This window comes from Monodelphis domestica, chromosome 8 (assembly GCF_027887165.1).
Source record: "Monodelphis domestica isolate mMonDom1 chromosome 8, mMonDom1.pri, whole genome shotgun sequence".
In the NCBI taxonomy this organism is placed as follows: domain Eukaryota; kingdom Metazoa; phylum Chordata; class Mammalia; order Didelphimorphia; family Didelphidae; genus Monodelphis; species Monodelphis domestica.
This window is the reverse complement of record NC_077234.1, coordinates 70,946,966-70,970,782: the sequence shown is the minus strand read 5'-3', so window position 1 is coordinate 70,970,782 and position 23,817 is coordinate 70,946,966. Positions and strand designations below refer to the sequence as shown.

The 23,817-nt window shown below is 48.6% G+C and overlaps 3 protein-coding genes and 1 non-coding gene across 23 annotated transcripts in view; 2 read left to right on the top strand and 2 right to left on the bottom strand.

Annotated features, from left to right (window-relative positions):
* The window catches only part of PLCD4 (phospholipase C delta 4), a 29,613-nt gene extending 24,956 nt beyond the window's left edge, over positions 1–4,657 (top strand). For 8 of the 12 annotated variants that reach the window (XR_008914101.1, XR_008914098.1, XR_008914103.1 and 5 more), the window contains 7 exons: positions 163–354; positions 1,513–1,669; positions 2,037–2,153; positions 2,299–2,465; positions 2,731–2,866; positions 2,985–3,405; positions 3,569–4,657. Coding sequence is in view for 4 of the 12 variants with exons in the window: in XM_056807874.1 (XP_056663852.1) it covers positions 163–354; positions 1,513–1,669; positions 2,037–2,153; positions 2,299–2,465; positions 2,731–2,866; positions 2,985–3,301 (1,086 nt within the window). In the remaining 8 variants the exon portion in view is untranslated. Of the gene's footprint in view, positions 1–162; positions 355–1,512; positions 1,670–2,036; positions 2,154–2,298; positions 2,466–2,730; positions 2,867–2,984 lie in introns of all 12 variants that reach the window. The other 4 variants (XM_007501734.3, XM_056807875.1, XM_056807876.1 and 1 more) reach the window with 2 other exon arrangements.
* On the bottom strand, positions 1,042–20,646 carry ZNF142 (zinc finger protein 142). Of its 2 annotated transcripts, XM_056807862.1 has the most exons (9): positions 20,514–20,646; positions 18,706–18,760; positions 18,084–18,395; positions 14,946–15,161; positions 11,961–12,773; positions 10,882–11,059; positions 7,713–10,590; positions 6,662–6,767; positions 1,042–5,429 (listed from the first exon to the last, which is right to left on the bottom strand). In XM_056807862.1, the coding sequence occupies exons 3-9, from the start codon at positions 18,361–18,363 to the stop codon at positions 4,972–4,974; spliced, it is 4,929 nt and encodes a 1,642-aa protein (XP_056663840.1). In that variant the 5' UTR covers positions 18,364–18,395; positions 18,706–18,760; positions 20,514–20,646; the 3' UTR covers positions 1,042–4,971. The 2 variants fall into 2 exon arrangements, with proteins under 2 accessions (XP_056663840.1, XP_007501798.1); XM_007501736.3 differs by lacking the exon at positions 18,706–18,760 and having other exon boundaries at positions 20,514–20,644.
* MIR12386 (microRNA mir-12386) lies at positions 10,590–10,664 on the bottom strand. The gene has a single exon (NR_162956.1). It is a non-coding gene; the product is annotated as a microRNA mir-12386 (primary transcript).
* Positions 20,127–23,674, top strand: LOC100011174 (mitochondrial chaperone BCS1). Of its 8 annotated transcripts, none has more exons than XM_007501740.3 (8): positions 20,127–20,418; positions 21,098–21,458; positions 21,538–21,677; positions 21,841–22,035; positions 22,299–22,362; positions 22,624–22,793; positions 23,039–23,156; positions 23,341–23,674. In XM_007501740.3, the coding sequence occupies exons 2-8, from the start codon at positions 21,139–21,141 to the stop codon at positions 23,672–23,674; spliced, it is 1,341 nt and encodes a 446-aa protein (XP_007501802.1). In that variant the 5' UTR covers positions 20,127–20,418; positions 21,098–21,138. The 8 variants fall into 8 exon arrangements, with proteins under 8 accessions (XP_007501802.1, XP_056663858.1, XP_007501803.1 ...); XM_007501741.3 differs by lacking the exon at positions 20,127–20,418 and adding an exon at positions 20,496–20,631; XM_056807878.1 differs by lacking the exon at positions 20,127–20,418 and adding an exon at positions 20,724–20,808.
* Positions 23,675–23,817: the final 143 nt, after the last annotated feature.

Below are 23,817 nucleotides of genomic sequence, written 5' to 3'. Positions count from 1 at the left end.
TTACTCCCTTCTCTGCTTGAGCAGCCAGTTTTCTACTGTGGGATGATCTGCATATGCATCTGTATTTCTCCTCAGAGGAAGTTCAGTGGGAGCAACTCAGATTGGTCCCAGGATAGAATAGTCTGGAACCAATACTCATCTCCCTTTCTCTCATGTTGTCAGGAGCTTCGAGGGAAGATTCTCCTGAAGGGGAAGAAGATAGGGACACTTGAGGAAGAACTTGGGGAGGCTTCAGGGGACCCCGAGGAGCTGGAAGAACCTGGAGAAGAAGAGGAGGAGCCCGAGCCAGAACTTGAGCCTGACCCTCTGGACTTTGATGAGACAGCCCGAAATGAGGGCAAGAGGAAAGAGAAGGTGGGGGTTATGGTAATTCTGGCTGCAGAGTCCCTGGGATTTGTGTCAGACACTAACACTGTTCAGTTGTGCAAAAGTTGGTAGAATGGTGGAGATTGAGAAATAATGAACAAAATGTGTGCCCCTGAGGGGCTTACAGTCTAATTGTGTATATGTCTGTATTTATGTTGGTGGGGAGATAGCAAACTTTATTTACAAAAACAGACATGATGGAAGACCTAAAGGAATGCCATTTATATGCATGTATGTGCATGAGAGAGCACTGAGATATTTTTGTTGTGACTGGGTGATTAAGATTATGCTGGGAAAGTTTTCTGGAGGTGAACTGTGAGCCAAATTTAGAGGGAGAGAAGAAAAAGAGCTGGGACAGCCTTCCAGGTATGGAAAGGTGGTGACTGGGTGTATAAACTAGAGACAAGTTGTTGGGGGAGCAGGAAAAGGGAGAGACAGGAAAGGGGTGTGACTGGTGGAACCAAAGTTTAGATCTGGGTCTGTCTGCAGTGTCTATCTACCTCCTTCATTCCTTTGATGAGGTACTTACCTTAGCTGGCTGTTGAGGTACCTCTCACCATGTTGAATGGAAATGGGAATTCTAGAAAGCATACCCAAAGACATCATTCTGGAGCCCCTAGATCCTAGGATGCAAAGTGTTCACAACTCTCTGTATTCATACATTTACATAAGGGCTTTTAAAATCAACAAACATTTATTAAGCACCTACTAGGTGCAGGATTTTGCGAGGCACTGGCTGGGGGAAATACAAAGTTTAGCCACGTTAAATAAGTCCCTGCATTTCCTCTCATTCTACTTCTTAACTGCAAGAGAATCGATGCATAGTGAATGCACACAGGCAGCCCACACTGACACCATTAGGGCATCCAGGCTGCATTTATTCCCATTCCCACCCCCAGGTTGTGTCCTGTCGGCTGTGGTGTCCGTCTGCCTGTTGTCAGACTGGGCCCCAGGTCCCTGGTCCCATGTCTGGGTCCCCTCTCCTGCCCAAGCAGGTGAGGTGGGGAGGGAAGGGATGGGAGGAGAATCCTAGTGGTGGTGGTGGGGAGGGCCTTAGCATGAAAGGGATGGTTCAGCTTCAGGTCAGGACCTTCTCTTTCCTTTCCATCCCATTTCCACTACCACCTGCTTTCTTCTCCTCTCTAGAAATCAAAGAGTGCCCTGTGTCCAGCCCTGTCAGCCCTAGTCGTTTATCTGAAGAGTGTTCCATTTCGAAGTTTTGCTCACTCCAAGGCTCACTACCGCCTCTACGAGACATCATCCTTCTCTGAGGCAAAGGCCCGGCGCCTGGTCAAGGAGGCCGGTTAGGAAAAGGAGAGAATGAAAGTCAGAGGAGGGATATAGGCTAAGTGTGGTGTAACAGGGCACTGAAGTCCAGGGAGGCTGCCAAGGGTAGAGAGGGGGTGAGTTATGGAGGGTGGGAGCAGGAGGACAGGAGGGAGGAGGTGGGATTACTGGGGCAGGGGTAGGGGCCCAAATAGAAGAAAGTGAAAAATACTGAAGAAAAGGAGACTTGATGGTCAAGTTTTGGCAGTGAAGGAGATCTAATAAGTCCAACAGGTCCTACTGAGACAAGTCCTGGGGGAAAGAGCAGAGAGGATGTGGTGGGGGGCTCTAGCACTGGGGGAGAACTGAGAGTTCAGTGGTCCCTCACTCAGATCTTTTTACAGGGAATGAATTTGTCCAACACAATGCATGGCAGCTTAGTCGTGTGTACCCCAGTGGCCTGAGGACAGACTCCTCCAATTACAGCCCTCAGGAGCTCTGGAACGCAGGCTGCCAGATGGGTAAGTGGCAAGTGAATGGCAGAGCCCCAAGGGGGGTGGAAAAATACCTCTCTCTTCCGGCTGTCTCAAGGAATGGCTGACCCTTGGGGAGTACCCAGGGACCTGTCTGAACTGTCCCCATTCTCTTTTTCTCTGGCCTGTCAAGTGGCCCTCAACATCCAGACTGCTGGGCTGGAGATGGACCTCTGTGATGGCCTTTTTGGTCAGAATGGCAACTGTGGCTATGTGCTGAAGCCAGCTTTCCTGTGTGACCCCCAAAGTTCCTTCCACCCTGAGAGGCCATCCAGTCCTACTCTGACTCTTCTCATTCAGGTGTGGCTCGATGAGGAGACAGAATGTGTGTGTGAAGGAGGTAGGGCAGTGTGGTTAGGATTACTCCGGGTAGATTGATCTGGTGAAATGATGTTAGGTATTTTAGAGTCTTACTGTTCTGCGTGGGTGCATTTCCAATCACAACTCCAGCAAACTCTGCTCCAGAATATTTACATCAGATATTCATGGGCTGGACATAGAGGCCAGGGGGAGCTACTTGGTGAGCTACTTGGGTAGCCCTAGATCAGTGACTATCTGGTTGCAGGTAATCAGTGGTCAGCAGCTACCTAAAGTGGCCAATAGCAAAGAGGGCTCCATTGTGGACCCCCTGGTGCGGGTTGAAATCCATGGAGTTCCGGGAGACACAGCCCGGCAGGAGACCAGCTATGTGGAGAACAATGGTGAGTAAAGCCAGCTCCATGAAGTGACCTGGGGCTGGGGAGGGGGAGGCTCTGACACTTCTCATCTTCTCCCTTTATGCGCATTGACTGTAGTCAACCCTGTCTCCTGGCCCACCAGGTTTTAATCCCTATTGGGGGCAGACCCTGCAATTCCGGGTCCGAGTACCAGAGCTTGCCCTCCTACGATTTGTGGTGGAAGATTATGACAGGGCATCAAGGAATGACTTTGTTGGGCAGTACACACTGCCTTGGGCCTGTGTCCAGCAAGGTGAGCCAGTGTGTCTAACCTTTAAATTCTATCCTACCCAACCCTGGTGTGTCTCTCAGCAGAGTGAACTTGATCCCACCCTAAGTAAGGGTCAGAGTTCATCATGTCCCCTTCTCTCCTGTACCATGCCATCGTTCAGGTTATCGTCACGTACATCTCCTCTCTAAAGATGGTACCAGTCTCCACCCCGCTTCCATTTTTGTGCACATTCAGATCCGGGAGGAACCGGATGAAGATGAAGACTGAGTGAGAAGCATCAGCAGGAGTTTAGGTGGGTGGTCCTTTTCTTTCTTAGCAGGTAGCAGGGCAGGCTAGGTGGGATACTCAGAAGAACAAAACAAACTCTTGTATTATACAGAGTTTCTCCTTGTATCCCTAGGCCTTGCCTAACTCTGGGAAAGAAGCCTCTTCATGGCTTCCTCTTTTCCTCTTAGGTCTCGGCTTCCTCAAGCCTTTTGCATCTTCCCTGCTTTCTGCTCCGTTCTCTAGCTCTTCCTGGAAGCTGCTCTTTTTGTTGTGGTCTCTGCCCTGAACCAGGCCTAGGACTCTAACTCCCATACTGGGCCAAAGGCTACTGCAGAGATGAAGAGGAAGCATGGGGATAAGGAACCCAGAAGGAGTACCTGGAGTTTCCAGGCAGAGCCATGCATCCTTTGCCATAAGTATGGCACTAAGAGAAAGAAGCCAGGCCTCCAGGCAGGGCCTGTGGGACAGCCAGGCCATCCACCCTGAACTTCACGGTGTCTGACCTCTGAAGAGTAACATGCAGTTCCTCTCTTGGATTTCCCGTTCAGTCTAGAGTATGGCTCATCCTTGTTTCAGAACAGAGAGATGTGCAAAGGCAGAAAGAGGGCCTGAGCAAAGAAGAAAGGCAGAGGCCAGCTTTGCTAGGAGTTGGGGACAGAAGGTAAGATAAAGGGAACAAAGTTGCTGAATAAGAAGCAGAAAAGTGCCCTAGTGAGGTGGATGGCAAAGAAGGGGAAGAAGGAAAGAAAAATGCAAAAGGCCTGAAGCCAAATCTCACCTAAGACTCCTGGATCATGGAGGGAGGCCCTGGAGGGGCTATCACCTCCAGAGCCCTCTTTCCCCCACAGGGTCTTTGCCCTTCAGCTCCTGAAAGCTGCTGGTCAGCTTCTGGGCGTGTCTCAGGGCTGGGGATTCCTATGGAAAAAGAGGAAATACAACTGTTTAGCTGTTTTAGGACTCTCTTTTTGCTAAAACCTCCTTTATCTGAGCCTTTCTCAGAGCTGGGGTGAGGCTTGGGACTAATGTAGGGGCCCAGGGAATAGGAACAAGGATGAGAGTGAAGGCTTGCATTAGTTTTGTATCTGATCCATTAAAATGGAAAGATTTCAGAGAACAGTCCAAGAAGGAAAGGGCAGAATAAAGTGCCAGCCTGGTTAAGGTATATTAAGAAAAAGACAGACGTAAATCTGAAGCTAGAGATCACATCCCGTTTAAATTGCTCTGTACAAAGTATATGCCATTAGATGCTTAATAAAAATGTCCTGATGATGATGAAATACTGAAAGACATGACAAGTAAGAAGAAAAGACCTTTAAAGAATCAATAAAATCTGACCCCCTGAATTCAGGATTTCTAGAGGAAACTCTTAGGGATCTTGAGGACTAAAAAACACCCTAAGTAGGAATAAGAGTCATACTCTGATCCAGTCTTTTTTACACAGCTGTACATTTCATAGTGCCCTATACCCAGTCCTAGGAGAGGTCCGGCCTCCCTGATGTGACAAATCCAGAAACTCCTTGCCCCTCCTCAGAACCAGGATCTGGTTCTTGTCCAAGTCCTTGTCCTTGATCCATGACTTCTGAGAAGTCTCTCAACCTTCAGGTGCAGCAGGAGCTAGGGGTACAGGATCCTCAAGTTGCACGTCATGAAGATGCACTGTTGGGGTAGTAGGGTCTTTGCCCACACTCTGGCTGGGGTCAGTCTGGTCAGGGTGGTGCCTCCTGACATGTTTGACCACCTGAAACTTCTGCTTGGCCTTATAGCTACAGAGGCGGCAGAAGAAAGGGTGGCGGTCAGTGTGAGTAAGGGCATGGTGGCGTAGGCCAGCAGCCCAGCGGAAAGCACGGTGGCACACATTGCACACATAAGGCTTGTCTTCACTGTGTTTTCTAAGGTGGGTACGTAGCAAAAACCTTGTCTTGAAGGCCTTGCCACACTGCTCACACATGAATGCCCGGGCCTCCTGATGCCGAGTCTCCTGGTGTACCCGGAGTGCATCTGCTCTGTTTGTACAATACTCACACTCAGTGCACTGGTAGGGTTTCAATCCTGCCAGGGGAGAGAGAAAAGGAAGGAAGGCTCAGTGCCCAGTCTCTGATAGCCAGTCAGAACTGACACATAGCAAACAGCGTGGAATGTAAAGGGGTTATAAAGGGACTTAGCTGTATCACAGACATGAGATGAGCACGTAGTAGCCATGAGGTACATCCTTTAAAGGCTTCAGCTCCTGGTCTGAAAGTTAGCCACAGTACAAGGACAGGAGGCTATTATTAGTTTGATTAGTGGCCCATTAAGCTCAAGGTCCTTTGCTTAACTCAAGACTCTGGGTACTGAATGGCAGCCTTTTGATAGAACATTAGGGAGATGAAGACAGGATCTGGGGATGGGAGGAAATTTCCAAACAAGGGGAAAAGCACCTTGTTTAGAGCTCACATGTTTATGATGCTTCCTTTCTTCAGCACTCTTCACTGAAAGGAAGTTTTCAAAGACTCAGGCATTAGCACTGGGCACTCAACACTTAGTTCCTGGTTTTGAGTACTTCTTGCTTGTTTTTCCTGCCTTACCCATTAGGTTGTAAATTCAAAGGGAGGGCCCATGTCTGTGCTTTCTTTCTATTCCCTGCCCTCTATAAGGGTATTAAATATGTCATTGACAAATACCTAAATTGCCACCTGAATTCAGGACAGGAAGAAGCAACAGCTCTACAGAAAGGGCCATAAAGGACCAGGAAACTAGTGGTCTGAGGACTCACCATTTGTTGAGAGGCTCCAGAGCCTCATTTCAAACAAACGACCAAAAACACTAGTCTAACTCAAGAAAAAGAAAGGTAAAGGAAGATGGCTGGGAAGAGTAGATTATGAAGAAGAGGGCTCTCCTGGGCAAATAGTCATTTGCTTGTAGGAAACCAATTGCTCAATATAAGCGTTTATTTAGCACTTACTACTTACTATTAAGCACATACTACAGTATGAGAATTGAAAATACAAAGATTAAAAAATAAAACCACCTCTGCTCTCTAAGCCATTATATTCTGTTGAGGGGGAGAAAGACTTTTTCCTGAAGTAATGGGAAATTTGCCTTTCATTTCTCCTGACTCAGAATAACTCAAGTCACCTCCACAAAGGAACCAAGCAGCCTTGCCCAGAATGACTCAGATGACTAGGCAGGATGCAGAAACTCTCAGGGTTATGGCAGGATCATCCCAACACCTGCTGTCCCAGTGAGGCCGAGTGAACTGGGGGTCCCTTAACCCACTTCCTCCCCACAAAACCCAGACTCACCTGTGTGCTTAGTCATATGATATTTGAGCTGGTTTACCCACTTGCATTTGTAGCCACACTCGGGACACAAGTATTTACGTTCTTCTTTGTGGATTCGCATGTGGTACTAGAGATGGGAAAAAACCAGAACACAGAATGGATAATGATTTGCCCTCTAATATCCCTCTTCTCTTATTTTGCACTTTATTTTATTTATTTTTAAACCCTTATCTTGCGTCTTAGAATAAATACTGTGTATTGGTTCCAAGGCAGAAGAGTGGTATGGGGTAGACAATGGGGGTTAAGTGAGTTGCCCAGGGTTACACAGCTAGGAAGTGTCTGAGGCCAGATTTGAACCTAGGGCCTCCTGTCTCTAGACCTGGCTGTTGATCCACTGGGTTACCCAGCTGCTCCCTCTCTTGCACTTAAAAAAAAAATTTAATAAAAAAAAAAGCCCTTATCTTCTGTCTTAGAATCAATAGTATCTTAGTATCAATATAATCTTAGTATTAATACCAAGTATTGATTCTAAGGCAGAAGAGCAATTGTCCAGGGCCACACAGCTAGGAAGTGTGTGAGGCCAGACTTGAAACTAGGACCCTCCCAGACTCCAGGCCTGGCTTTCTATTCACTATGATACCTGGCTGCCCCTTCTCTTCCATTTTCAACCATGGCCCTGGGAGTTGGGAAGGACATGAAGTTGAGAAGGTGCTTCTCCACCTGGTCTTTCATCGTACCCTGTCTTTGCCCTCAGAATGTTAGGATTTAGAGCCACATTCAGAGATAGGGAGTCCAAACTTAGTCTAACCCTTATTATTTAAGAGATGAGGACACCCTGGGTCTGATTAGCCCAAATCAGTAAGGTATAGGATCCAGGATGAGGAGTTTCCACTTTTGGTCTTGATCTTTGAGTCTCCAGGTTCAACTGGCCTCATCTATGGGCCCTAAGGGACAGAGGGGAGAACATCAACATCCTTGCCCACTCAACCAGCCAATATACATGATGTGTCCATCAAAGCTGTCCCCTTTCATGATTTTTCTGATCCCCAGAAGACCCTCCCTTGCCCCTCACCTTGAGACGAGAGGGGTCAGCACAGGCATAAGGACAAAGATGACAGCGGTATGGCTTCTCCCCAGTGTGGATGCGGCTGTGCCAAGTGATCTTCTGCCTGTTCTTGGTGCTATAGGCACAGTCAGTGCACTGGTACAATCTTGTTCCCCCATGCCCCTTGACATGGTGATCTAGAACCGGCTGATGGTGGCAGGTAAAATCACAGAAGGGGCAGTGTAAGGCGGGGCCATCCCCTGCCGCCGTCTTCTCATGCTGTCCCAGATAGTGCCTCACAAGCCCTGCACGCTCCCGAGCAGCAAAACTGCACAGGTGGCAGCGATGGCTGAAGTGTTGCCGCCTTCGATGCTCCTCCAAGGCCCCCCGACTAGAGAAGGCCTCATGGCATGTGCTACACTCTAGCCTGGGGTGCTGCTTGCGGGTGTGGCACCTCAGGGCAGTGGGGCTGGGGCACGAGAGACCACAGCGAGGACAGGGCAGGGGACCCTCAGAGGCCTCCGAAGGTGTGCCTGGAGCCAGGGGCGTAGGGTCTGGGTGTCGCCTCAGCGCATGCTGCTTCAGTGCCGTCTCTGAACTGAAGCGTGCCTCGCATTGAGGACAGGCAAAAGCTGGTGTACCCTGGTGGCAGCTGTTGATGTGTCGGGTGATGTCGTGCCGTAGGTAGCCACTGTAGTCACAGAGTGGGCAGAAATGTGTGGGTGTCTTATCGTGAACCCTGAGCCGGTGCAGGCGCAACTTGGAGTTGGTGCCGAAAGTCTGGGGGCAGGACCCACAAGGGATGCGGCCCACTCCCGTGTGCCGAGACCGGTGTGCCTCCAAGCGGTAGCGCCGTGTGGTTGAGAACTCACAGAAGGGGCACTGGTGGGGCTTCACTCCCTCATGCTTCAGCCGCCGATGCTGCTGTAGGCACCGGCTCTGCTTACAGGTGAAGCTGCAATCCTGACACTGCAGTAGGGGACGGGGTCCACGGCCAGGTGGTGATGAGAGTCCCGGTGCTGCTCGGTGCCGCCGCCTCTGGTGGAGCCTCAGAGCAGCTGCAGCCCGAGCAGTGAAGGGGCAGAGGCTGCAGCGCAGCTCTCCAGGCTCCGCAGTACCAGGGCAGCCCCTGGTCTGGTGTGTCCTCAATGCCCGTTCCTGCCTACAGCTGAAGGAGCAGGAGGGGCAGGAAAGCCGGGGCCCTTTTGGGAGCACCGGGGCATGATCCTCCCCACCTGGGTCATTGCTGTTCAGGCCTGACTCAGGCTGGTAGGTGCTGCGTTTGCTGCCCCGGCTTTGGCCCCGACAGCCCTCAGTTACATGGGAGGTAATAGAAGAGCGACGGGAACACAGGAATGGGCAAGCATGGCAATGGAACTTCCCTTGCTCAAAGTAGAATTTTTCTGAGGCTTCCACAGGTGCAGGGTGTCCTTCCATTGGGGTGCATGAATCAGATGATGGGCTCCCACTCTCTTTTACAACTGGGGGTGACAGGGGAGGCTCATTGGGCAGATTTTCGGCAGGCCCTAGTTTAATTTCCCAGGTGGTGGGAGGTGGCGTCCCCTCAGCTATGCTCTCCAAGGCTACAGTAACAGTAGGCTGAGGATCTAAAAGGACTGGAGAAGTAGATTTGAGCAAAGGCTTATTCTTTTTGAGCAGGACGGGGCACTTCTTGAGGAGGTGGGTGTTAAGCCCACGTTGCTGCTTGAAGCTAGCCCCACATTCTGAACAAAGGAGGGGCTCCCGGCGACCCTGGCACCCAGTCTTAGCGTGGAGTCCCAGAGCCTTCTCACGGCGGGTGACAAAAGGGCAGTGTGGACAGCGGAAGGCTTGTCCCTCCCCCTGCACCACCAGCATCTGCACTCGCCCCTCCAGTACCAGGGTCTCTGCCTGCTCTTTGTCCCGTCTTCTTAGTGCTTTGAGCACTGACTCTGACTGTGGGAGCTGGGACAGGGCTGGTGTCTCAAGCAATGGGACCCCCTGTAAGTTATAAAGAGTGTCCTCTGAGGATACAAGATCTCTAGGAGCATCAGGGGGTGGCTTCTCTTGTCCTGGCTCCCCCACGGCCCCTATCCTAGACTGACCACTGTTCTGGAGCTCCGGCTCTTCCTCAAAGTCAGGCAAACCCTCCAATGGGCCATCTGGCTCCTCTGATCCCAAGGCTTCGGAGGTGCCTAGATCCCCATACTCCACAAGGGATGGGTCTGTCACTTCAGTGGGGGGAAGCCCAGCGGCAGGGCCCAGCTCAACACTCAGTGCCTCCAGGTGCAGGGTGCAGCCATCCTCATCTACTTCTGCAGGACTGGGAGACTGTCCCACAAAGTTATCCCCATGGGGGGCATTCTTTTCTTCCTCCTTTCCCTCTCCCTTCTCCACACAAACCCCTGAAAATGCTTGGTTAAAGCTGGGCTCGAAGGATTCCATGGGCTGTGGGCATCGTTCCTCATCCTGGGGAGAAGCCTGGCTCGAGATCTCTGGGTCTGGTGGAGGAGCTGGGCATGGCTCAGTGCCCTCCTGCTCTTGGCTAGCAGAGCTCTGTGACCAGGCCTGGTCCCCTGGAACATAGCCATGGGCCTTGCGCTTGTGGAAGAAGAGGGTGGTGTTACTGAACGTCCGGTAATCACAGAGGGCACAGCGGAATTCACGCAAGCGTGTGTGCTTGCAGTTCTCATGGCTCAGTAGTGCCTGTTTGTGGCGGCTCTGGTAGCTGCAGTAGCGACAAGGGTAGAGCGGGGCCGGGGCTCCAAGGCGGTGCTGGGAGGCCATGTGTTTCTGCAGTTCATATTTCCGCTTGCAGGCAAACGCACACACTTCACACATTAGAGACTTGCCCTGGTGGCGCAGCTTATGGCTGCTAAGCTGGTCAGCCCGGTGGCAGCGATAAGAACACTGGTTGCACTGATACCTGGGAAAGGAGAGGAGGGACAGGTTAGACACAGCCCTGCCTCCAACCTTGAGGCTCCAACTCTCCTGTCCCAAGGGCCCTGGGACTCTGGGGGCACAATGAGGGGCAGGCACCTGGTAAAGAGTATTGGGGGTCGTACATGTCCATGTGTGTACATGGGACTCAGCTCAGGGACTCTATGATGAAACCTGCTCTCCTTCATGAAGTCCTCAGAGCAAAGGGAGGAGGCAAGAACAAAGAAGCCTATGGGAAGAGCTGGACGTGCAGGAGAAGGAGTTGCTGGGCACACACCTGAGGTCACCAGCGTGCTTGCGCATGTGCACACTGAGGTAGTGCTTCCACTTGGTGACATAGCCACACTCGGTGCACATATAGTCCTTGGTGTTGGAGTGGGTCAACATGTGTTTGGACAGGTAGCTCACATCTCGGCAGGTGAAGTCACACAATTCACACTTGTGGGGTTTCTCTCCTTGAGCAAAAAATGCAAAAAAAAAAAAAAAAAGAAAGAAAGAAAGCAAAGGTGAGAAAGGGCTCCATGTCACCCTCTGCCCTTCTTCCCCCTCACTGTCAACATGCAGAAGTGCTCTACAAAGCCACTGCCTGTGGTCATGCTGGGCAGGGGTCCAGGTGCCTCATGGCATCCCTAGGAGACTTCTAGGTTTCCCAGTGTTGCCCTTTGGTTTTAGCCACTCTATTTTCCAACTTTTGTGAACTGTCTTCAGAGACCTGCAGAGCCCCACAATCAGAGATGAGCATAACGAAGCCCAATAGAAAAAGAAGAAAGTAAATGTGGGACTGTCTGAATTAGTTTTAGAGTCTACTGAGCAGTTTCTTTCACTTTTGGTGAGCACATTTGGCCTATGACCTCTTGGAATTGGTCAGAATCTCAAACTTGTCAGTTGTTCAGGAGGAGGTTTGAATGAAAATGATGTAGAGAAAGGAAACCTTAGGTCTCAGATATATGGAGAAGAGATAAATCTTACCATCTCCATGACCTGGGGTCTAATATTAAAGTTCTAGGACCTGTGGGATGACATAATTGGAGGATTTTTTTTGCATAGTTAATAAACTCAAGTTGCCTAAATACTGTACTCTCAAGCCAAGTTTAATATCCTGAAAGATTCATAAACAGATCACAAATGGAATTTGTGATTCCCCAAGGCTGGCTAAGAGACTCAGCATTCCTAGAAGCTGCCCCTGCACAACAGAGTGTGGAAGACAGTGAGACAGAAGTAGAACTTCTACAAAGTGGGTCACTGCACCCACTTTGGGAAGGAACCTTTAAAGACCTGAACTGATGTGATTCCCTCCCCTGGGGTGTTCTGGAGACCACTCTAAATGGGGTGGGAGGCCAGGAGGAGGAGCCTCACCAGTGTGGAGAAGCGTGTGGCGGATCAGCACCCTCTTGTGGGCAGTGGCAAAGCTACACTCAGGACACTGGTGGATCTTCTCATGGGCATGCATCTTGCCTACATGGTCTTGGTAGGCCACGGGGTTGAAGGTGACAAAGGGACAGAAGGCGCAGCACAGTTCCTCATTGCCAGGGTGTCCCTGCTTCTTGTGCTTGCGAAACAAGTGCTTGTTGGAACAGGCAAAGTCACAGTGTGGACAGTGAAATGCATAGTGACTCTTACGGTGGGCCTCCATAGCCTCTGCCGTTGCAAAGAGCATGGGGCAGGAGTGGTGCCGGCACTCCACGGCTCGCACCCCGTGTGCCTCCCTGAGGTGCCGGACAAAGGCCTTCCGATCAGGTGCTGCATGACTACAGCCCTCCTGAAAGCAGTGCAAGCGTGTGGGCTCAATGGCATGACTCTTCAGGTGCTCCTTGAGGGCCTGGCTCAGGCGGAACTCCTCTCGGCACACAGGGCATGTGTAGACATCCGAGTAGAAATTGGAGATATCCTCGTGCATGCTTGCCATGTGCCGGTTCAAAGCATTCTTCTCCACAGCCCGGTAGTGGCACAAGGGACAGCGGTGGGCCTTCTCACCTAGCTCCCTAAGCAAATGAATTTTGAGCTTGCTCTTACTGGTGAAGAACTTCTGGCAGTTGGGGCACTGGAGGCTGGGGTCCGGGAAGTGCAGGTGAAGATGTTCTACAAGGTGGGTCCGCTTCTTGAAGCAACGCTTGCATTCGGGGCACATGTGGGTCTTGAACAATGATTCAGAGCCAGCAGCCACATCTCCTGTGAGGGGGAGAGAGACAAAAAAGAGTGGGGAAAGGTTTCCAGGAGGGGTTACCAAGAACCAGAAAGGAGAGGGTGAAGAAAGACAACAATAATTAAATTGCCAGTGTATAGAAATTATGCTGTCATCTCCCTTCCCTCAAAGAAACAAATACAATTAACTTTTATTTTAACCCTTACCTTCTGTCTTGGTATCAATTTTAAGAAAGAAAAGTAGTAACAGGTAGGCAATCAGGTTTAAGTGACTTGCCCAGGATCATACAGATAGGAAGTGTATGGACCAGATTTGAACCAGACCCTTCTGACTCCAGACCTGGCTCTTTACCTACTGAGCCACCTAGCTACCCCATCTCTAATTTTTTTCAGCTGCTCTTCCTATGACAGTGATGGTGAACCTTTTAGAGACCAAGTGTCCAAACTGCATCCTCATGCTGCATGTGAGCCCCCAGCCTTACCCCAGGCAGGTGAGGGAAGATGCATTCCCATTGGGCTGCTGGGCAGAGGGGCGAGTGACCAGAGAAATGTCCTCAGGCATATGGAGATGGTGGAAGGGAATAGCTCCCTCCTGCATAGGTTCACCAACATGGTCCTATGACATAAAAACAATGCTTTTCACAATGCAAGTGGCCTTCCTCTAGACCTGTGTTGGAGAACCTATAGGACTCATGCTGGAGCAGGCTGCTCTCTCCCCCCTCTCCATGTGAGCTTGAGGACATTTCTCCCATCACCCATCCCTCTTCCCGGGGTTAGGGTGGGGGTAAAGTTTACATGTGGTGTGAGGGATGCAGTTTGAACACTCAGTCTCTAAAAGGTTCACCATTCGTTACTGCTCTAGACCCTCTCCAGCTCACTGGCATCTGACCTGAAATTGTCCTAAACTGAACACAACAATCTTGGTGTGATCCAAATAGGAGAGACCACAGTGAAACGATCACACTCCTTATTCCTAAAACACAATACCTCTTCTAGTGCAATCTAAAATGAGATGGGCCTTCTTGCAAACATATTGTACTTACTTGCAATACACTAAAATAAAATCTCCAGATCTTTTTCAGATGAATTGTCATCACATCATACCTTAATTTAGTATATGTGAGGTTGGGTTTTTTGGGGGAAATCCAAACTAGACTTTATTAGCTTTGGCCTAAAGTTCTAACCTACAGAAGTCTTTTTGAAACCTGGTTCTGTCTCCAGTGTTGGTTATCTCTCCAAGTTCTGAGTCATCTGTCAATCTGATAAGTCAACCATCTAGGCCTTTATCTAAGACATTGGGAAAAAAATATTAAACAGCAATTTCACCTACTTTCCTTGAACCTGCCCCAACAAAGACAAGCAGGGAAGAGGTGTTAGTGAAAAGGAAAATAAGTCTGAAGCAGGAAGCCAGATGAAGAAGTAAAAAGATATGAACAAGCCAAACATGGAATCATCTTATTCTGTAAAATGGAGAGGTTAAAGACAAAAGTAGCATTTCTGATGTTCAGTCATTATCCATGTTAGGCTCCTACAGGATGGGTTTTAAATACTGCTGTTATAATTGGAAAAGAGGAAAACTGGAGCCAAGGCCAAGAGAAAATAGCAAAGCCAAGACAATACATGGGTGGTTTGATCAATGCTCCTTAAAACTGTTTTAATGCAGAGCTGTCTTTTCCATTTAGGTGGCAGTCTTTTTATTGGCAGGAGACCAGTCCAAGATAAACTATCTTATGTAATCCCATTTCCATAGCTACCATAATACCCTTCCAGAGAAGGCAAATCAAACAGGAGAAGATTGGAACACTGATGGTTAAACTTTTAGCTCTGCTCCAGCCAGAACTAAAACCCAACTCAGATGCCACAAAAACCCCTCATTATCAAAGTTATTCAAATGAAATTTGGGTACCTTGGGTACACTTTGGAGCAAGTTAGATGGCACAGCGGATTAGACTTAGAATCAAGAAGACCTGAGTTCAAATTTTGTCTTACTAGCTCTGAGAAAGAGCTTACTGGCTCTGAGAAACTTAACCTTTCTCAGTCTCAGATGCCTCATCTCTAAAATTTGATAACATCCCTTACTTCACACAGTTGTGCAGAAAAAAATGAGATAACATAAAAAGCACTTTGTAAACCTTAAAGTATTTCCATAAATGCCAGCTAACATTATTATAGTTACCCACAAAAGAGCTGTAGGGTTACCTTTGAATTGCCAGGCCCCTTTTCGTGTCTTTTGGACTTCCTTGTTGTTCCCACTCTCACATTCTTCTGTTTTCTTTTCTCCTTCCTTCTCTTCAGGAGAGAGAAGATCCCTTCCATTTTCTTCTTGCTCCTTCTCCTCTCCGACTGTTTCTCTGCCAGGCAGGGAGCTGCCTACTCCTTCTGAAGAGTTCCCTTCACTAAAAGACTGCTCAGTTGCTGTAAACAAATTTAACACAGTATAGAAGTGAAATGGTATAGCTGTGCCTTAACCTGCCCTTCTTAAGAGCGCTTGTCATGGAATCAGAGGACCTGGGCTTCCAACCCAGGAATGTTTCCTAATACTGAGAAACACTGAGAAAGTGACTGCTTCTTTCCATGTCTCATTTTCCTGATAAATAAGGAGCCAGATCTCAGCTTCCTTCCACCTCCATGTCCAATGATAGAGAACTTTCCTTTCTCCCTTGGCCCAGAGATTCCCAAGGAGGCTAAGATCAAAACACCGGCCTATCATTCCTCCAATTCAGGTGTTTTCACCTGGAAAGCCTCATTCACATTTAGCCTGAGATCAGGCTTTCACCTTTAAGCCTGTTTTCTCATTACTCTTCAGGTGCAAGAGTAGTGATCATCAAAACAAGAGTCTCTCTCTGCAGCCTATGAACTGAGAGCATCTCAAGGACTCAGAAGCACATGGTCAGTGCCATATGAGGATACTCAGAACTCTTGAGTCTTATTCCTTTTCTCTCCCTTCCAGCTTCTTGTTGCCCCCAGGCTTAAGGAATTTCTGGGTTTCCCACCGAACTCAACTCAAACCTATTGTTCCTTTGGCAGTATGGAAAAGGAATTCACAATGAAGGTTTTGGTTTTTTTCTGAAGACCTTGGATTCTCTTGCCCAGATGCACAGTTCAATTACCCAACCCTAAATAACTCCCCTATTACAAGAATGAATTTCTCTACCCTGCTCTTACTATATGTATTATTTTAACTGAAAAGGGGGAAGGAATCCAGCAGCCATCTTCTCTGTGAGAAATCAGAGTCCAAAACCCATAAGCTAAACTCCTTCATAATCAGAGTGGAGAAACTCTGACTTGTTACCCCATACCTGGCTGTATCTCCTGAGAAGAGGGATCCTGACTAGAAGCTGGTTCCCTGTGAGCCCCAGGTAGGTGGCTCCGTTGGTGCTGACAGAACAGTTTGGCATTAGAACCCATGTAACTGCAGCTGCTACACTGGAAGGGATAGTGGGAACAGTGATGTTGTTCCATGCCCTGCTGGCTTCCAAAAAGTAAGGGGCAGTCACAAAAGGAGCAGGACACTGGGACCAAACTATGGGCTTGTTGTAGGTGGTCCTGTAACTCCTTTTGTTCTCTAGTCAAGAACTCACATCCTGGCTCAGAGCAGAAGGCCTCAGGTATGACCTGATGGGATGGCTCTTGAAGTGGCTTTTAAGTGCCTGTGGGTGGGCAAATTCCTATGCACACACTGGGCATGGCAAGAGATTCACATCTGGTGGGCTTTGTAGGGGTTTGGGGAAGTTGCAATTCCAAAGGTTCAATTCTGTTGACTGCTTGGGGCTAGATAGTTTGCCCTTGGATTGCAAAAGGGTCTTGGGACAATGGTGTAGGCCCAGCCGTGTGGGCTCAGGAAAGCTCTGCTCACATTGCTCACAAAAGTACAGCTTCACCACCTTCACCAGAACAGCTGGACAGGACAGGGCAAGAGACAGAAATTCAGTAAGAGAGAAAGTGGAGACAAAGAGCCTTAAGCATAGTGAGAATGGTTAAGAAATAGCTTCTGATCTTGGGATACAGAATCATTTACTTGGCAAAATATTTACTAAGTAGCTAGCTAATGCTACATGGGAGGGGGGTAGGTCAGAGGGGGTGGGGAAATAAAGGATATGTGGTCCCAGATTCACAGGTAGATTACTATAAAAACCATTTTTCCACATTCCTCAGTCAAATCTCAGATCTTGCCTAGAATCCTAGCTTTAATTCTGAACTCCACAATTAACTGAAGGAGAAAAAGGAGAATACATAAAAATGACAAGAACTAAAAATCAATGATCCCATGAAAGAGACACTGTAATAAATCAGATTGGAGCTGAGAAATCTGGGAGGAAGAAGAGAAGGTAACAAGATTCAGTCATAATAATATGTTAAGTCTAGATATTCATTGTCTCTATAGAAGAAACAAACAAAAAAAAGTTACAGCAAAAGATGTTGCAGTCAAATATGAGAAAAGATATCCTAAAAATGAACAGCATGATCAATATGCAGATAGCAGCTAAGGGAAGCCCTAGTTTAGGATATACGTTCGGCTCCCTCCTTCCAACAATCTCTGTAAACTGCGTTAAGTGCAGACCTGCCCAAGAACTTCTGGGGCAAAGGGTCAGGGTAGGGGTATATAATTAGATTGCTTCTGGAAAAGTCTGTCTCACTACCTAGGAAACCTTAGCTAGCAAAAGAGAAACTGTTGTAAAGATTAAAGATTAAAATTTAGGGAATATGGGGAGACTGAGGCATCTGAGGCAGGTAGAAATTAGTTTCTCTCTGCAAGGAGTATTATATTTTTTTGAGGTTTATTGAAGATTAAGGATTAAAGAAAATACAGGATAAGAGACACATGTCCAGGCCATAGAGTGGCCTAGACACAACCTCACCTACATTATGAAAAAAGCCAGGCCTGCCCCAAAACAGAAGTCCAAGAGTCAAGAGCCCTCAAAAGCCTTTGAATCAGCTTAAATACCTTCTTGATCTCGGCCCAGGTGAGATTACAAAGCATTCTGGGGAAGTGGAGCAAAGGCTCATGGGGATTGTGGTCCTGTATTCGAGTCTATTTTTTACACTGTACTTGAGAATACAACAAAAATACAGGTCTCTGAATGTTCTTCCTCTTATTCATTCCTTCATAGATAAAAGTTCCAGACATGAAACTATCATCTCATACACATCAAGAAAATTGAATGTGCTTATAGCCAGCAACAGAACTAGAAATCTAGCCCATTCCTCAATAAACATTGACTAACTAAAAGTCATTTTCTCCCTCTTTCCCCAGCCAAGATGGTCATTTCTTGAAATATTTTTACAAATATGGGTAATAATTGTTATAAAATCACAAAGGTTAGGATGTTTATCTACCTGGGGTCTCTCCAGGGGAACTGTGGGATAAGTCTCCAGGAACCGATTCTACACGGATTTCCATGCTTCCTGTATTCCCCTCTGTTGCTGTGGCTTCCACAAGCAGGCAGTCTGAGTTTGTAGGCACAGGTGGGAGAGTCTCCGAGTAGGAAATACTCTGAACTGGCCCTGGAACACCACGGTCAGGGAGGGATAGGGGCACTAGTAATAGCTGAGGGCATAGTCCATCCATTTCCTTACTGCTGTTCCCTTGTTGTGGGTCCAATACAGAATCGGTCATCACTGTGTTTCCTTGAGACACTAGGAAGCCAACTGAGAAAAAAAAGCCAAAGATATCCAGTTAGTTTCCTCCCTGGATCCCCATTAACCAAATGAACCATCTAGTGTGGAGATGGTAAAGCTGGAAGTGTCCAGTGGTTGCCCATTTTGGTTTCACCATTTATTCATAGTACGATCTAACATTAATCACAGAAAAAAGTATTCTCTTGTTCATTATAATTAGTTTTAAATAACAAAAAATATTTTAAAACTACACACAACAGTTAAATGGAAATCAATACAGTAGAAACAGTACTATATTTGGCCAGAAGACCTAGTTTGAAATCAGGGTCTCTCAACTCACTATCTGTGTGACCTTGAGCAAGTCATTTAACTTCTTAGCTTCTCAGTTTTCTCACCTGCAAAATAAAGTAGGTTGAACTAGATCAATGTTAACAAATTCAAATAGAAATGGAGTTACTATTAGTAGGATCCCTGAGGGCCACATATTGACTTAGTTTTTAAATATGTCATCTATGTTTTATTATATTTTTAATTATTTTGCTAAATGTTTCCCAATTACATTTTAGTATGGTTGGACCCAAACTCTAGTTTGTCTGAGTGTTCTATTGAATGAGACAATCTCTAAGGTTTCTTCCAGTTTAAAGTCTATAATCTTATATTATATATAGGGTAATATATAATTCTTTGTAGCACTATAATTACATAATCCCTTTAAGAACAAAAACCAAGATAACAGCAAAAAATTTCATCAGACTAGATATTTTGCAGCTTGAAAAGACAGAAGGAAGCAATGACCCTTCTTAATTTTATTTTATTGAACAGAAAATACTAATAATTTTTAAATCCAAAATAAACAAGCATGTAGTTCTGCTGAAGAAATGTGGACACAAAAATACAAAGCCAACTGTAAATTGAGGTGGTTCCTCATATCTAAGTTAAAGATCTCAAGGTACTTAAAATCTCATTATATTATACCATCAAATTAAAAGACTGGCATTCAGCTAACAGAATGTAAAGTCTAAACTACAGATGATAATAATGATAGGAGTTAAGTTTATCTAAACCATCTAAATAACACTAGAGGTTATAGCCTGAATCTATCCTATGATTTCATTGGTTGAGGGGGTCCCTGGTGAAAGGGGTGAACTATCTTGGTGGGCAGTTTCGTTGTCTTTTATTGTCTTAGAGAGTTGTCAAGAGTAACTTGCTCAAGGTCACACAGTCAGTCTGTGTCGTCGGGAGGCAAGACTTGAACCAAAATGATGCTGGTCCTGAAGCTAGCTCTCTGTCCACTATGCTATGCTGCCTCTTTCTAATACTGTTCAGAAAATAAGGAAATGGTAAGAATCATAAAAACGAGCTAAAAATCTAGGTGAGGCTTGAAAGAAATGAGTTTGCAGGGGAGAGGACCAAGCATATAAAAACTGAACACTGAACCACTGAACAACCCGTTCCCTTCATTTTTCAGGGCAGTCCAATGATCATCCCTGGGAGATAGATGGGGGTTGGCAGAAGTGGGACAATTGTCTGCCAGGCTCTCAGCCTTGCTTCAGCTCATTACAATTTCTGCTGGAGCAAGGACCAGAGGGGTGCTTCCACATGGCTAGAGGGGTAATGGAGGGGAAGGGGAACCCGGGCTGGAGGGAAACGGAGGCGTTCCCGTGGGGGGGAGGGGAGGAGTCCTGACAAAGCTAAGCTGGGGTTAGAGGGAGTCTCACCTGGGCTGGGCTGGACGGGGCGGGGGATGGGGAAGAGAGCGTCACCTGTGCTAGGAGTCTCGCTAGGTTAGGCAGGCTATAGAGGGAAGGAGACGTTCCCGCGGTTGCTGGGGTCTCACCTGGACTGGCTGGGCTAGGGGGGAAGGAGAGAAGGCGTGGAGGGGGTGGCGTTCCCGGCACTGTGGGGGGAGGGGCGGGGCTCTGACGTAAGAGGGCGGGGGGGCAGTCTTATCGGGGAGTTACTGGGCCCTCCAGGCCCCGGGTCCTCTGCTCCTTTCCTGGACGTCTGGAGGCAAGGGACCCCAGGGACCCAATGACCAGCGCTCCCTTTCCAGGTTCATCTCACGGTGCCCAGAAGGGTCCGTGCACCGGGCCCTCTCGGTCCCTCGCTCCCTCCCGGCCCGCTTCCCTTCCCTCCTCAGTCACCCACCTTTGGGCCCGAGGCCGGCGGGAGCCGCATCTCTATGGTCAGCGGGAGGCAGGAGCGGCCCCGTCAGGCCTTCTCTAGGACGCCCGCCTCCAGCCGAGCGGGCTCTAGGCGGAAGAAGGTCTCTCTTTCCCGCTCCGCCAAGCCTGGGATAGGGTTGGGTGGCTCACTCTATGGTTCCTACCCCCGGTCCCTGCGGGAGAGGCGGGGAGAGGAAGAAAGGGAGGGAAGCACCATCGAGATTGCAGGCCAGAGCTGCCGGACGTCCTGGCCTAGAGCATGATGGGTGCGGCCGTGAGTGAGTGCGTGCGGAGGCAAAACCTTAGGGCAGCCCAGGAGGTAGCAGCTGGCTCCTCCTCTTCCTCCCCTCAAGCTTCCCCTCCCCCCCCGCTCCTCCTCCTTCCCCCACCCCCGCGCCTGGCTCTCCCGGTGCTTGACCGGTCCTTGGTTTCCCCTGCCGTGGGACGAGTCCTCCAAGGTCCCTGGGGGAGCCCAGGTAGGAGCCCTGCAAGGAGGGTGACCTTGCAGGCCGGGGAAGGCCCGTCGGCTTCCCCCGGCGTGTCACAGCTTTGTTCCCTGCCCCCCAGGTTTGGTAATGCGGCAGGTCCGGTGAGGGGAGGCCCCCACAATGGCTCTGACCGACTTCGTGCTGGCGCTGAAAGATAACCCGTACTTCGGGGCCGGCTTCGGACTGGTGGGCGTAGGCACAGCCCTGGCCCTAGCCCGCAAGGGCGCCCAGCTGGGCCTGGTGGCCTTCCGGCGCTACTACATGATCACTCTGGAGGTCCCGGGCAGGGACCGCAGCTATTCGTGGCTGCTGAGCTGGCTGGCCCAGCGTGGCTCCCGAACCCAGCACCTGAGTGTAGAGACATCGTACCTGCAGCACGAGAGTGGCCGCGTCACCACCAAATTCGACTTCGTGCCCAGCCCGGGAAACCATTTCATTTGGTAAGGGCAGGGGCAGTAGGGTGGGTGTGGGGCCCAGACATAGGCCCTCACTTACTGGGCACCGATCTCCCCCTCCCAGGTATCAGGGCAGGTGGATCCGGGTAGAACGGGTCCGGGAGAAACAAATGATCGACTTGCAGACGGGAACCCCTTGGGAGTCGGTCACTTTCACCGCCCTTGGCACGGACCGAAGTATTTTCTCTAGTATCCTGGAGGAAGGTATGGGCAGGGCAGTGCCCATCTTCCGGATTGTATGTGGGAGTGGGTTTAGGCCTGGAGGAGGCACCAGAACTAGAAGAAGCTGTCAATTTGATTTATAGGAACCAACTATCCCAAGAAAGGACTGTTTCAAGTTGTTTTTTTTCCCCCCCTTAATGGTTAGCCCGAGAATTGGCCCTAAAGCAACAAGAGGGGAAGACGGTGATGTACACAGCCATGGGCTCAGAGTGGAGGCCATTTGGTCATCCTAGACGGCGAAGGCCCCTAAAATCCGTGGTGCTCGATGAGGGCCTGGCTGAGCGCATCATCCAAGATATTCGAGAATTCATCAATAATCCCAAGTGGTACAGCGACAGAGGTGAAGGGATAGGGGATTGGCCCAGCAATAGGATAATGGCTTCAGCTATTTTACTGAGATGTTTCCCCATGATCCTCTGGCCAGGTTCTGGGAGTCCTGATGATGCTGGCCTTGCTCCAAGGCTGAGGGCTGACGGGGTCAGGACTGTTTTTTGAAGAGCTGTCACATCACTGATCCATCATTTCTCAGCACATCTGTATCTTGGAAGATATACAACTGGTGTTTTTAGGTCCTGACCCTGCTGCCCTGGGCTGTATTCCCAGGCATTCCTTACCGGCGTGGCTACCTATTGTACGGCCCCCCTGGCTGTGGAAAGAGCAGTTTTATGTGAGTAGAATGAAGATCTCTATCCCTTTCATTCTTCTCACCTCTGGCTTGGGATGAATATTTTTTAAAAAAAGAATTGAAAGGGATCCAAGATGAGTAGGAGACCCCAGAAATGTAAATTGGGGTTTAGTAAGGGGAGGTAGAGAGCTGACGAGCCAGATGGAAGTATGGATTACCACAGGCAGGACCAATCTCCCTTCAACAGTGAGGGGAAAATGGAATATCATTATCTATGGCCTCATTTCTTCCTGTCTCCCATAGCACAGCTCTGGCTGGGGAACTGGAACACAGCATCTGTCTGCTCAGTCTTACCGACTCAAGTCTCTCTGATGACCGGTTGAACCACTTGCTGAGTGTAGCCCCACAGCAGAGCCTGGTGCTACTGGAGGATGTAGATGCAGCCTTCCTCAGCCGGGACTTATCAACAGAAAGTCAGTGATTGATGTCTTACTCCCTCATCTTTCCCTTTAGTTGTAGTTTCCTATGTAGTTTCATTAGGGTGCCAGTTTTGTCATCCCAAGAATACCTAGCTTCTTTGATTCCTTTAGATATACATTTTCAAATGCCATGTTTTTCCAAGTCAAACTCTAATGTGCTTCATTAGATTGTCAGCACGGTGCACCCCTCCCACCAGGCTATGACCACCCTTTAACAACTCCATCCTTTCTTGCCTTAGACCCAGCAAAGTACCAAGGTCTGGGACGTCTGACCTTCAGTGGGCTGCTTAATGCCTTGGATGGAGTGGCCTCCACTGAGGCACGAATTGTCTTCATGACTACCAATTATGTTAACAGGTAAGGGGGAGAAGGGAGAATCATCTTATGGAATAGATGATAGTATGAAACTGAGAATGTAGCAAATAAGAAACAACCTTTTCTGATGAGTACATCTAGACAGTTGTAGGGCAAGGGGGGGAAAACAGGAAATCCACCAGCTTAAATCAGTGATGTCTGTCCATTTTCTGCTTCCTACCTCTAGGCTGGACCCTGCCTTGATACGTCCAGGTCGTGTGGATCTGAAGGAATATGTTGGCTATTGTTCACAATGGCAGCTATCCCAGATGTTTCAGAGGTTCTACCCTGGGGAAACGGCATCTGTAGCAGAATCTTTTGCTGAGCAAGCCCTCTCAGCCCAGTGCCAGCTCAGTCCTGCTCAGGTCCAAGGCCACTTCATGCTCTTTAAAAATGACCCAGTGGGGGCTGTAAAGCATGCTAAGGCTCTTGGTGTGACCAGTCTCCAGAGTATTCAAACCAATAAATACCATTCACAGTACCAGAGCCTTCCTCTGATTCATTTTCCTACTAGTATTTAAGAATAGGGGAAAGGGAGAGGTAGCGTCAAGCAGGGTTGTCTGAATATTGTGACTAACAAGGGGTTCCCACTTACCCTTAGGTCCTATATAAAACGCCACAGTTGAGGAAACAGAACAAGTTTAGAAGTATGTTCCTTTTTCTA